Source organism: Rhinolophus ferrumequinum, chromosome 3 (genome assembly GCF_004115265.2).
Source record: "Rhinolophus ferrumequinum isolate MPI-CBG mRhiFer1 chromosome 3, mRhiFer1_v1.p, whole genome shotgun sequence".
In the NCBI taxonomy this organism is placed as follows: Eukaryota; Metazoa; Chordata; class Mammalia; order Chiroptera; family Rhinolophidae; genus Rhinolophus; species Rhinolophus ferrumequinum.
In genome coordinates, this window is record NC_046286.1 from 63969707 (window position 1) to 63983398 (window position 13692).

Consider the following 13692-nt stretch of genomic DNA (forward strand, 5'->3'; position numbering starts at 1 on the left):
GAGCCCTTGAAAGGAAACAGGGTATTCAAACAGATCTGTGAAAGCGAAAGCAGAGTGTGTGCGTAGAAGCATACAGTCAGTAGCTGGGAGGTGGAGGTGTGTGCTGAGTTCTTCTGCTGAGGAGACAGAGGGGGCCTTTGTGTGGCGCCGGGCACACTGGCCTCCTATCTCTGGTCGTGCCCCACTGCGCTGGGAACATGCAGGCGCTCCTCCTCGCGTCTCTTCTCCTCACTGCTCTGTCTCAGGTACGTTCTCTCTCCTCACCCCTTCCCTTCAGGAGACCACAGCACTTCTTATTTCTTCAGGTCGAATGTAGGAAAAGAAGAAGATGGGGGAAGAGGAGGGTGAATTCCTTGTGGAACGACTTCATGAAAAATAGGGAGCCATTTTCCTCTGCAAATAACGTTCCGTTTCAGTTTATTAGCTTCAGGAAAGAAGTGGAAAACATTTCTGCCTTTCAGGGAATGGCACGGAATCCGACTTTCGATATGTTTGAACAGCTCCCAAACTTTAATAATACATCATATTTTCTTTATTGGAGTTATAACACACAGCGCGTACTTGGGCAGTGGCAGCCCGGCCTGGTGGGGTGGGGTGAATGGTGCCTCCTTGTGTGGGCTCCAGGCTGGGGCTCAACTTTCCAGAGTCGTATGCAAAATGTGCAAAGAGACACTGGAAAAAAAATGTGACCACTTTCTTCAGTGAAGCCTGTTCTTGTTTGAAAGGAGCACTTCAGAACATTTATATTTGGAAAACGTCTATGACTTTGTCTTTTTCTCAACTCGTGTGTTTCTCAGTTTTCATGAAAGGGAATCAGTCCATGGAAGTTCTGAAATATTTCAATTAACAAACCAAAGGGAAGTTTAATTTAATATGAGTAATTCATTGCCTTAGTATTTTTAAATAAGATTAAAACAGGGTGACTTATTTGTGGATTTATTTACATGGTGGAGGTTTATGGCTTGCACAGAGGACAGAGCTTTTGAAACCTTCTGGTGGTTTAGAAAACACAGAGGTGTCTGTGAGTTAACAGTCAATTGGGGTGGTAAGTAGTGGATGTATCTTAGAAAACAAAGGGTTGAAATTGTTATATAGATAGAGATTTAAGATCTTAAAAACATCATAACAAGAATCTCAGTGGTATGGTTTATTCCCACTGTTGTGTGTGTGTGTGTGGGGGGGGGCACATTTCCCCATCTCCCATTCTACTGTTTTCAACTGTGAGAAAAAGATGACCATTACTGTGGACTGAAGGCTACAACATATTCCTAAACAACAAATATCCAACATAGAGAGATGTGTCAAAAAACAAAAACAAAAAACACAAACAGGTGTTACACGTAGAGCAACAAGAAAGTATTATTTTGCCATTATAAATTTTTGAAGGCTCTGATAATACCTACCATTTATTGAACGTCTGCTATGTGCCAAGCACTGTGCTAGCTACTTTAGTCATTATCTTATTCCTTAAAATAACCTTGTATGGTAGTTATTATTAACCCCATGTACAGAGCAGGACTGAGACTCAAAGATCAAACAAATGATAGAAAAAATTATTTAAGGTCACAGAACTATACTAAAGCTCAGGTTGGTCGTCAAAACCCTCATTTTCTATTGTGTTATTCTGATGCCTCCTTTGTTGTTTTGAAATTTTGATTTTGAAAACAATCAAAATACCTGAAGAAAAAATATATACAATTCTTTGTATTCACTAACATATTTGCTATTTCTGGGACTCTTCATTTTTTCCTGTATTTCTGAATTACTATCTATTGTACTTTCCCTTCAGACTGAAGATCTTCCTTTAGTATTTTTTGTGAGGCAGGTGTGTTAGCAACAATGTCTCTTGGTTTTCGTTTATCTGGAAATGTCTTTAATTTCACCTTCATTTTTGAAAGAGTTTTATTGGAGGTAGAATGACAGTTTTTTTGTTTTGTTTTGTTTTTTTTTGTTTTTTCCCTTCAGCATTGTCTCTGGGTGTCTTGTTGTCCGTCTCCTCCTTCTCCTTTTTAAGACAGTATTTTTAAAGAAGTTTCAAGGTCACAGCATATTTGAGAGGAAGGTACAGAGATTTCCCATATGCCCCCCACCCCCACACATGCACAGCCTCCCCCATTGTCAACATCCCCCACGAGAGTGGTGCATTTGTTACAATTAAGGACTGTACATGGACACGTCACCATCACCCAGAGTTCATAGTATATATCAGGGTTCATTCTCAGTGTTGTACATTCTATGAGTTTGGACAAATGTATAATGACATTTATCCACCATTAGAGTTTATTATACAGAGTATTTTTACTGCCTTAAGCAGGCTGTGTGCTCTACCTACTTACCTCTTCCCTCAATCTCTGGAAACCACTGATCTTTTTACTGTCTCCATAGTTTTGCCTTTTCCAGAATATTTAGAATCCTGCAATATGTGGAGTATTTCCATATATTTGGAATCCTACAATATGTAGAATTTTCAGATTGGCCTCTTTCACTTAGTAATCTACATTTTTTCATGGCTTGATAGCTCAGGCTTTTTTTTTAGCACTGAATAAGATTCCATTGTCTGGATGTATTGCAGTTTCTTTCTCCCATGAAAGACATCTTGGTTTCCTGCTTTTGATGAGAAGTCAGATCTCATTTTTATTGTTATTCTCTTGTACATAACCCTTTCTTTTTCTCAGGCTACCTTCAAGATTTTCTCTTTATCCTTGGTTTTCAACAGTGTTACCATGTGATCAGAGATTATATAGAAATGCTTCAAGGCTGGAAAGATAAACAGGTATCCTAGGTGGACAGTTTTGGGAATGGGCGTTTCATTAGAGGAAGCAATACGAAGCATGGAGGGGAAAACTGACCTGATTCTAGTAAACGGCAAGGCACAGGAGGACAGCGCGTTGAGAGCGAAGGCTAGAGAGGAAGGCAGAAACCAGCGCAGGCAGGACTGCAGGTATCATGCTCAGAAGTTTGCAATGTATACTGTAGACAGTAGGTAACCAGTGATGGGCTGTAATGTAAGGAGACGAGTAGTAAAATCGGATTGTGTTTTTTAAAGAGCTCCCTCCAGCAACAATGTGGTAAATTCATTTGAGAAGTCATTCTTGAGGGAGGCAGACCAGTTAGGAACTTACTGCATGGTACTTATTAGCAGTGGAAATGGGGCGAGAGTGGCTGGTTCTAGGGAGGTGAGCACAATAAGCAGGTTTAGTCATTGAATGGCTATGGGAGGTGAGGGAGAGGGAAGTGACCTGGATGACTTCTAGATTCCTGACTCCAAATTTGGGAGAAGCTGTCTGGGGTGGGGGAGGGGATGGTGAGGTTTGGCCATGAGCTTTTCTGCAGGATATGCTTGTGGACAGATGCCCAGTAGGCAGTCAACTGTATGTGTCTAGAGCTCAGTGGAGAAGTCGTGGATGGAGATTTAGCTTTGAAGCTTGCATAGGGTGGAAATTGAAGGCAAGGGGCTGCATAAGATTGCCAAGAGACAATGTGCAGAATGAGAAAAAGCAGTACATTAAAGTCATGAAATTCCAATAAGCCTAAATCAAAGTCAAATTTAGGGTAGCAGGAGCCTGCAAAGGAGATTGAGGACGTATATTGAGAGGCAGAGGTAGAACTGGGAGGGCCTGGTATCATAAAAGCAAAGAACAAGGGAAAAGGAAATACAAAAGTGGAGAAGAGAGTAGAAATAATGAATGTCTACTTCTCGGTTCTGCACAGTTTCAGCAGTGGTTACCAGGGACTCCTTGCCAGGTTCAGTGGCCTCTCGGCTAGCCTCATGTTCATGGAGTCTCTATGTCTTCTCGTTACTCCATCTCTCTAAGGCATTTGACTCTTCCCTAATCCTCTCCTCTTGGATTAGGACATAACCATCTTTGAGGGGACCCTTATTGTGCTTATCACTTGGGTCTAATAACTACTCCATACTGTTGTTGTGAAGGTTAAATGGTATGAACATATGAGGTACTTGGCACATAGGCAGGAACATGTTCTTTGATTGAATAAATATTTATTACAGAAAACGAGACCGACATTAGGTAAAGAGCTCGCTTCAAGAAGCTCACATTCTAGATATGTGACTCAGAAAATAAACAAGTAAAATATATAGGCAATAAAGTAGGTGGTAAGATGGTCTATGGAGAAAGGGCTGGGGTAAGGTACTGTTTTATAAAGGGTGGTCAAGGAGGGCCTCACTGATGAGTTTGCACACAGACCTAAAGAAAGTGAAAGAGTGAGCCGTGAAGATACCTGGGGAAAGGGCATACTTGGAATATTCAAAGAACGAGGAGGCCATTGTGGATGGAGTAAGCAAGCAAGGGGGTGAGGGGCAGTGGGCAAAGTAAGATAGGGAGTAGGGACCAGATGTCACCGGGCCTTCAGGGGTAGTTTGGATTTTACATTGAAATGGGAAGCCACCCCTTATGAGCAAGGAATGACATGAATTGAGGTATGATTGACATGTAAAAAGCTGTACATATTTAATGTATACAATTAGATGATTTCGGGGGTAAGTATATACTCATAGATCATCACCACCATCAAGGCCATAAACAGACCCATCACCTCCCAAAGTCTCCTCTTGTCCCTTTTAACATTAGTTTTTTTTTGTGTGTGGTAAGAACATTTAACATAAGATCTACTGTCTTAGAAAACTTTAAGTATACAATATGGTATTGTTAGCTATAGCCACTATGCTGTTTAGTAAATCTCCAGAGCTTATTTATCTTGCATAACTGAAGCTTTGTAGCCTTTGACCATCACCTCCCCATTTTCGCCCCGCCAACACCCAGGGGCTAGCAACCACCATTCTACCCTTTGCTTGAGTCTATTTTAGATTGCACGTATAAGTGTGAGATGATAGCTCGTTGTGGTTTTGATTTGCATTTCTCTGATGATTACTGATGTTGAGCCCCATTTCATACGCCTGTTGGTCATTTATATGTCTTCTTTGTAGAAATATCTATTCAGGTCCTTTGCCTGAATAATAAATAAAAAATAACTTGTTTATTTTTTTTTGCAATTGAGTTGTATGAGTTCCTGATATATTTTGAATATTAACCCTTCGTTAGCTATATAGTTTGCAAATATTTTCTCCCATTATGTAGGTTGCCCTTTCATTTTGTTGATTATTTCCTTTGCTGTGTAGACACTTTTTAGTTTAATGCAATCCCACTTATTTACTTATTTTTTAAAGAACCATTCTGCTGGGTGGAGCATATAGAGGACAAAGGGGAAGCAAGGAAAACCTTTAGGAGACCATTATAATCATCTAAATGAAAAATAATGGTGGCTGGAGCACTGTGGTAGCAGTAGGGTTATTGAGAAACAATTAGAGTACCCATTTTGAAGATACAACCAACAGGATTTACTGATGGGATTGGATGTAAAATGTGAGAGAAGCGTCAAGAATGACCTGACTTCAGAGTATTTTGGAAAAATGAAATTGGCGTCTGCTCAAATAGGGAGGTGCATGGAAGAGTAGATTGGAGTGAGAAATGGGGAGTTTGTTTTCGGTCATGTTAAGTTTGCTATGCCTATCATATATCTAAGTGGAGATCTGTTTGTGGGCAGTTTGAGTTTCAGTTCAGAAGAGAGGTCTGGGTGGGAGATATGAGATATAGTGAGGGAAGATATTTGAGAGGTCTTAACCACAGGGTCTCCAATGTTTAGAAATGGAAGACAATGAGAAGAAACCAGCAAAGGAGACCGACAAGGAGCAATCAGTGAGAAAGGAGGAGTGAGAAAGAGTGATGTGTTGGGAACTATGTGAAGAAAAGTTTAAGTGTCAAATACTGATAGATATGATTATTATAACTCACTGCACTGTATTCTACCAATTTTGAGGAAATCTTCTATTTCTATAAAACCTCTGAAATTCGTTTGAGGAATCCTTTCTAACATCACCTTTATTATCAAATGAAGTTCTGCCGCAGGGCACAGGGTGCTGGGCCATTACACACAACACCGGAAGGAAGGCCTGGAGAAGTATCAGAAGTGCATCATCGGAAGCAGTTTTGCCACTGGCCCTGTAAATGCCCTCAGAAACCCAGGTGCCCTCCTGGAGTGAGCTTGGTGAGGGATGGCTGTGGATGCTGCAAAATCTGTGCCAAGCAACCAGGGGACATCTGCAATGAAGCTGACCTCTGCGACCCACACAAAGGACTGTATTGTGACTACTCAGCAGACAGGCCTAGGTACGAGACTGGAGTGTGTGCATGTAAGTGTCTTCTTCTGGACCTGCTGGAAAAGGTTGAGTCTAGACAGGATTTTTTTCTGTAACTGTTAATTTGGAATAATCAGCTTAGTTTTACTAAATAGGAGGTGAGTTTATCTTTCACGCACCAGTGGGACTGACTTTGTCATATTAGACCATGTGAAATTAGCAGACGTTTACACATGTTCAGAAACGTGTTATTTTTGTAGCATTGAGCTGATCTTGCAGTTGTTCTCAGGTAATTGCTTTTAATGACTGACAATAGGAAAAAAATTGTAAATAGTCTGACTTCTCAAAATTTTAGCCAAAATGACAGCTTTTGTTAATACTGTCAAAATCAATTTGAATTCAGCCTTTTTCGTAACTAAAAAATAATCTTGCTTAAAATGTAAGGATGTATATCTACTACTCAGATGTGCTGCTTTAATCTCAGCCTTCCCATCTAACCATCAAGTAACTGCACTTTTTACTGAAGCAGATTTGTGAAAAAGAAGGTAGGGGAACCCCAAATCACAACCTGTCCCTTAGCTTTATGGGTCTTAGCTCTAGAGTCTGATTGAGACCATCTAAACCTATAAAACCTTGACAAAAATTCAGACTGCTGACCTACTTAGGATTAAAAAATAAAATTTCTAAGGGAAGAGAAATACTCATTATTAGCTGGGTAGTTTAGTCTCTCTGTAGAAAAGTTCAGGTGGGAAGGCCAAGTACCCCCAGAAGTTTGGTTGTGACCATGAAATGAGAGCAAATTCTTGGAGTCAGGCTGCACGGATGGAGCCACTCAAGTTTGATAGATAGGCTGATGCCCCTGTCAGCATTATATTATACTGATTAAGAATATAGGCTCTACGTTCAAATTCTGGGTTCTATTTGCTGAGTGACCTTGATCACGGTGTTTAACCTCTCTGTGCCTCAGTTACATCATATGTATTTCCTATCTTACAGAGTTGCTAGTAGGATCAAATGAAAATCCAAAACCCCTAGAGCAATGTGTGGTATGCAGTACACTCTCAAAAATGTTATTATTCATGGAAACTCAACAAGGAAAAAACATGACCTCTCAGACTCTGGCATTCAGGAGACCCCTTTCTCCCAAACAATGCTGGGCAAGTAATTTCATTAACCTACCAAATATGTAATGACCAGCAGCTGGGGATACAACAGAGGGGAAAAAGATACAGGCCCTGCCCTCAGAGCCAAAGTTTATTGTGTCAGACAGATCTTTCCACAAGTAATTTCACATACTGTGATGAGTATTTTAACAGAACATCTCCATGAGGCTGGAGGTAGGGATGACCTATAACTGGGGTCGCAAACTATGGCTCAGGGGACAAATCATGGCTTGTAGCCTGAATTTATAAATAATGTTTTATTGGAACACAGCCATACCAATACAGTCATGTATAGTTTATGGCTGCTTTACAATTCCAGAATGTAGCTGTGGAGACTGAGACTGAATAGTCCACAAAGGCTAAGATATTTACTATTTAGCCCTTTACAAAAAATTTGATCAGCGCTACCAATAAATGGTTTTTCAATGTTTTGGTCTCAGGACTTTAGTCTTAGAAATTAGCAGGACCCAAAAGATGTGCTCTCATTTCATGTTCACAACCAAACTCCTGGGAGTACTTGGCCTTCCCACTTGGGCTTTTCTAAAGAGAGACTAAACTGCCCAGCTAATAATGAGTATTTCTCTTCCCTTAGAAAAAAGGACACAAAGAGCTTCTGTTTATGTGAGTTATCTCTATAGGTAGTTAATGGGCTAGCCATTTAAAAATATTTGTTAATTCATTCAAAAATAACAATCCCATTGCAAATTAATAGGAATTATATATTATTTATGAAATAAATTTCATTTTCCAAAACAAAGAAAAATTTAGTGAGAAGAGTGGGATTGTTTTATGTTTTTGCAAGTCTAATGTCTACCTTAACAAAAGGTAGCTACATTCTCACATCTGCTTCTGCTTTCAGTCTATTGCTATGTTGTTTTGGTTGAAATATATGAAGGGAATCCAGCCTCACACAGATATATTGTTGGAAAAGGAAGGAATATTTTCGCAGACTTTTCAGATAACTGTGAATGTTCTTTTTTGATGTTATATTAAAACTTGAAACGTGGTAGTTTCTTAAAAATTAGCTACATCATGGAATCTAAAACCATATCAATGAACCACATCAATGTCAAATTCTGTGACATTAAAATACATTGGTCTATCCAAGACCCACTGGAATGGGTCTTTTACTCATGCATAATTTTGTACTACTATGCATTTGTTACTTGGAAAATATCAGTTTGGAAAAATGGGTTATGTAGTTCCAAATGTTGATAACAGTTAATGATACAATTTTTAGAAAATCACATTAATTAATATGAATTTCATCAGAAAAGTCTACATATTGGGTAGCTGTAAGGATTTCAGAGGTGGATACAAGTTTTTCAAAATTCTAATTTTTGCTTGAAAGTTTGAACTCTGTCATGGGCAATAAATACCGTCAGTTGTTTTCCTTGAAGTGACAGGCTCACTTTGTTGATTTTCAAGAAAATGTCTGCCAAATACCCAAGTCTGAACAACCATGGTTTATCTGTCAGTGATTTCTTCAGGTAAAATTCCCACTAAAAAACTGGTTAGTCTGGCCCACAACTCAAACAATTGCATAGGTGCTTTTCCTCATGATAACTACTGTACTTTGGTACAACACCTACAGAGAAGTTCTATGTATACTTCCTATTTTGTCACAAAGAATATTAAAAAGACACGTATTTGATGGTTAAAATTTAATAAAATTAGTAATTTTTACTGTGTCATCAAGGACATTCTTAAGTAAAACTAGTTTTCTTTCCTTTTCCCTTCTTTTTTTTAGAAAGTACATTTATGTACAAGTGCATCGCAGGGAAAAATACAGTGCTTAACCTATACAGTTTGATTCATGATAATGTGACAACAGCAGTTTTAGCCACCATTACTTTCGCATCATCAGTACAAATACCGACACAGTGAAAAAAGTTAGTCACATCTTAGTGCTCTGAAAAAGAGTTTTGACCTTGCAGATTCTCTGAAAAGGCCTCGCATGGTCAACAGGTTCGTGGGCCAGACTTTGAGAACTGCTAATCCAGGTCAAGAATCCCCCTTAGAGCAAGTGAAAGTTTCCTCCAATTCTGTTTTTTTTTAATCAGTTACCATGCAGTACTGTAGTTAAACAAATTATAACTTTTTCAGCCATTCACATATCCTAGCCTATTGTTGGACATCTGGGGAAACCTCAGTCTCAGCAGCCACCAACCCATCTCTCAGACTTACAATCATTATCTCACTGCTGTACTCATAGTGGTTTTCTACTAACTTTACTCCACAACAGGCCCTTCCCTTGGGTCTTAATTCTGGAAGTGGCCACTGGGGCCTGAGAGCCTACAATATAATGAAAATGTCTCGTTTTTCACCTTTTACAGATGTTTTGTGAAGGAAGTTCCAGGTGGCGCCTAAGAACTGAGAACTTTATCAAGGAGATAGCTATTTCCTCTATGATTTATAATTGGAGGTCTAGACTATCAGTTATGGTTTCTTTGGTGATTTTGCTCTTTTCTCTTTTCAGACCTCGTAGCTGTGGGATGCGAGTTCAACAGGGTACATTATCATAATGGTCAAGTGTTTCAGCCCAACCCCCTGTTTAGCTGCCTCTGTGTGAGTGGGGCCATTGGATGCACACCTGTGTTCATACCAAAGCTGACTGACACTCACTGCTCTGGGGCTAAAGGTGGAAAGAAGTCTGATCAATCAAACTGTGGCCTGGGACCGTTACAACAGCAGCTCTCAACAACCTACAAAACAATGCCAGGTGCTCCTAAGTAGAACTGCTTTTCATGTATGACTTGTGGCTTACTTCATGTTCCTTTTATGTACTATAGATACTCACTAAGTACCTACTGATTGGTGGTCAATGTGAGATTTAGTTTGAGTGTGCTGTCTTACTCAGTCTCTGCCTCAGTCTCCTGAAAAGGAAACTTTAAAATGTTTTAGATGTTTTTCACTAAAATATTTTAGTGTTTAAAAGCTCAACTAGGTCAGGAAAACTATTCTAAAATCTTTCTACCTCTGCTTATTCTCACTCAACCTCTTCTCAGGAAAATGGACCAAATGTTGTTCATAGGTACCCTGGAAAAACTTTTATTTGTATTGTTAGGTTATGGCCAACAAATGTGAACTATCCATTTCCAAAAATTTTCAAAGGCAACTTTCCTATATGATAAAAGCAGAAATGGAAGGCTATTGATTTAAAATATTTGAGGACGTGATTTGAATTTATAAATGTTTTTCAAAAAACTACAAAACTACTGATATACAATTTCCCTTTAATTACCAACCTCCCTCTCTCTCAACAAACACACACACAGGCAATCTAAAGAAGGTTACCCAGGTATGGAATATGCAATGATTCTTTATTTCTCTTCTTGAGCACTTGGCCACATAGAGTTGGTATATTCATAACCTTGTATTCTGGTCGGCTCTAAGTTAGCATCTTATTTCAGTGCCAGGGTATTTTGGGGACAGGAGTTTCAAATGCTCAGCAAATGATGCACAGACGAGGCAGGACTCAAAAGGGGCAAAACTGATGCCTGGTTATTGTTCACATCTGTGTTTTTCATCCAGAAATCAAGAAAGCCTTTCTCTTGAAAGTTAGAGGTTAGTGAATAAAAGGTGCCATGGAAACGCAGGATATTTATAGATACTAAAAACTCCCAAGTGTACTTACATTATGTGTATATTTAATAAAAGCAACTGTAATCAGAGAAATGAGTTTTAGATATTTAAAAACTAACTCTGTGAAAGGAACATCCTCAGGGATTCCAAGTATGCCAGTTAATTTGAAAAAAATTTAACAGGTGGTAGTGAATTTGCGTTTACCATACATAGTTATTCAGCTAATGGCATGACACTGCTAATGGCAAAACTTCTGAAATTATAAGCCAAATTGTTCTTTTTAAAAAATGTACAGGAACAGTTGGTTTTCTGCCTTGGATCTGACTCAGTGTAAGTTCTCATAACCCATGTGTGAACCTCCCTGGTGAGAGAGACTACCTCAGAGAAGCAGTTTGCCACAAGTGAAGCCCTTTGGATCAAGTTCCAGTTGGTCTCATTTGTGGAGTCAGAGCACTTACAGTGGATGCTCTAGGAACCAGCTTGGAGGTGTCAGGTGCTCCTTCTTAGTGGTTAGTGCTTTGCTACAAATGAGAAAATCTCTCCAAGGGTTCTTTGGTAATTGAGAGTTAAGCCTAGGTATGTTTCAAGGGAAGTGTATGTTCAGTCTAATGTCTCTCCTTTGCTCAACTGTGAAACTGTATTTTGGAGCCCAAACAGGAATCTGGCTTTCAAAATCAAGAATAACGACAAACACGTATTTAGTTAACTCCAGATGGTTTATGGTTGGAATCTAGCTTTTGCTTGGTCAGTATAAAGCATGCAATGGCATAATGCACCCATGCTTTTCTCACTGCTCACCAACCACTAAACTTTTACTTTAAAAAATCTCTTCTAGTTTTCTTGCTTTTTAATGAACGTTAAGCAAATTCCTGAACTGCAGCTCTTGGCTTAACTTTAAATGGGGTTATTGGTAATATGATAATCTAACCTACCTTTATTTATTGCAGATGGGTGCCAGGCTTTTAATCTGCTTCCTGCATTGAGGTCTTTAAATTGTTGCCTACCTTCCAGGTATCTTCATGTTTCTGCTTCCTCTCCCTCAGTTCTATGTGCAATTGCAAAATCTTACTGTAATAACGCTGAAAGCAGTATCAAAGTATCATTGTATTCAAAGATAGCACATACTTCAAAGTGACTGGTATTTCCTATCAAGAAGGCATTTTCGGGGGGTCTTTTGAGTTTTAAATTGATATTTTGAAGTAATGTAGCCAGAATTTTGAAATGTTCAACTGCAAACTCACATCGCTACTTTATTCCCAAAGCATCCATTTTAGGATGCATATTAAACTAGGAAGTGCTTTGAGACAGTAAACCAATATGTAGTTTGCTTAAAATGAACCAAGGGCCTGATTCATTCATGAGCAGAAGAAGAAGCTCCCAATGAATTTACAAGGACGTGGAAGAATTATACCGCTTTGTATTTTCTTTATATTCTCATTATTCAGTCCCTTCTCCTCCCTTGTTTCTCCTAAACAGCTGGTAGTGGAGGGGGTTCCATCTATCCATCCACTTACCCACCCATCCATTGTTTTGCCATGTCTTTCTATAAGTGATTTGAAATGGCTACTAGCCCCTGGAGGGAATACCATGGGCCCCATACCACAGGGAATGTAATAAGCTGAATGAGTACAATAGATTACACATCACCATGATTTAGTATATGATTATTTACATTAGTTCAGTGTAGAGAATTTTCTAAAAGACTAGGTTAAAACAGTTGAAGAAAAATTACTGGTCTCCTTGATAGTCTAATTCTCAAATATAACTTTTGTATTTTAGATTTGTAACATATCATGAGATTTAACGTTAAGACCACATCATCCTGATTGATATCTTAAATTCCCTAACCCTACTAATGTCTATTTCAATGTCTATTGGAAATAATATCAAACATGAGGCAAGAACCAGAGAAAAGACAGATATCCATCAGAACATAACGCTTAAGTTTAGTACTCAGAGTATAGGCTAAGCAGAAAGAAGCAAATGGTGCATCTACTCAATTTTTCAAAGATTTTTATTCCTCCTAAGAAATTGGACTTATACACTTGATTGAAAGGTAATTTGGAGAGTGGGAAAAAGAGAGAGAGAGAAAGCTGAATTAAACCACAAGTTTATTTTATTCTGAGTTACATTATATAAAAAAAATTTCATAAAAATAATGATAAAAATTATCTATCTACCTGAGTACATATATATGTATACACATGTCCTTTCCCCCCTTTATTTTAGCTTATAGGAATCTCCCACTTATTTGGAAAAGAAAATGTCTTGTGCAAGCAACAAAGTGGACCCCTTGCTCCAGAACATGTGGGATGGGAATATCTAATAGGGTAACCAATGAAAATAGCAACTGTCAAATGAGAAAAGAGAAAAGACTGTGTTATATTCAGCCTTGTGACAATAATCTGTCAAAGACAGTAAAGGTAAAATTTAATTAGATTTAGCTTCATTGTAATTCAGTATTATGAGACTCCTGAAAAGTGTGTGTGTGTGTATGTGTGTTTTGGAGGGATGGACAGTGGTTCTTATAGAATCACCTCATTAGAACTCTTAAAATCAAACACTCTCAGAGGAAAGCAGATATTACTCTAACGATATTTTGTGGGGAAAACTTTACCAAGCAGAGAGGTAATGTTAACCTGTTGATTCCAGATACTTTTATCAGCTTAATAGTGTTTTAGATACTCTATCAACTTACTAGTGTGGGTCTTGATCAGCCTGAATTCTTGTGGTACCTCACCATGTATGTTGTTTTTTGAGAGTAGATCCTTTTCAGATCCTAACTTCTTT

The 13692-nt window shown here is 38.6% G+C and overlaps 1 protein-coding gene across 4 annotated transcripts in view; it reads left to right on the top strand.

Annotated features, from left to right (window-relative positions):
- CCN6 (cellular communication network factor 6) overlaps window positions 1-13692 on the top strand; it is a 19113-nt gene continuing 5421 nt past the window's right edge. For 2 of the 4 annotated variants that reach the window (XM_033103061.1, XM_033103060.1), the window contains exons 1-4: window positions 1-245; window positions 5914-6208; window positions 9797-10039; window positions 13132-13325. In XM_033103061.1, coding sequence (XP_032958952.1) covers window positions 198-245; window positions 5914-6208; window positions 9797-10039; window positions 13132-13325 — 780 coding nt within the window. In that variant the 5' untranslated portion in view covers window positions 1-197. Of the gene's footprint in view, window positions 246-5913; window positions 6209-9796; window positions 10040-11849; window positions 11914-13131; window positions 13326-13692 lie in introns of all 4 variants that reach the window. The other 2 variants (XM_033103062.1, XM_033103063.1) reach the window with 2 other exon arrangements.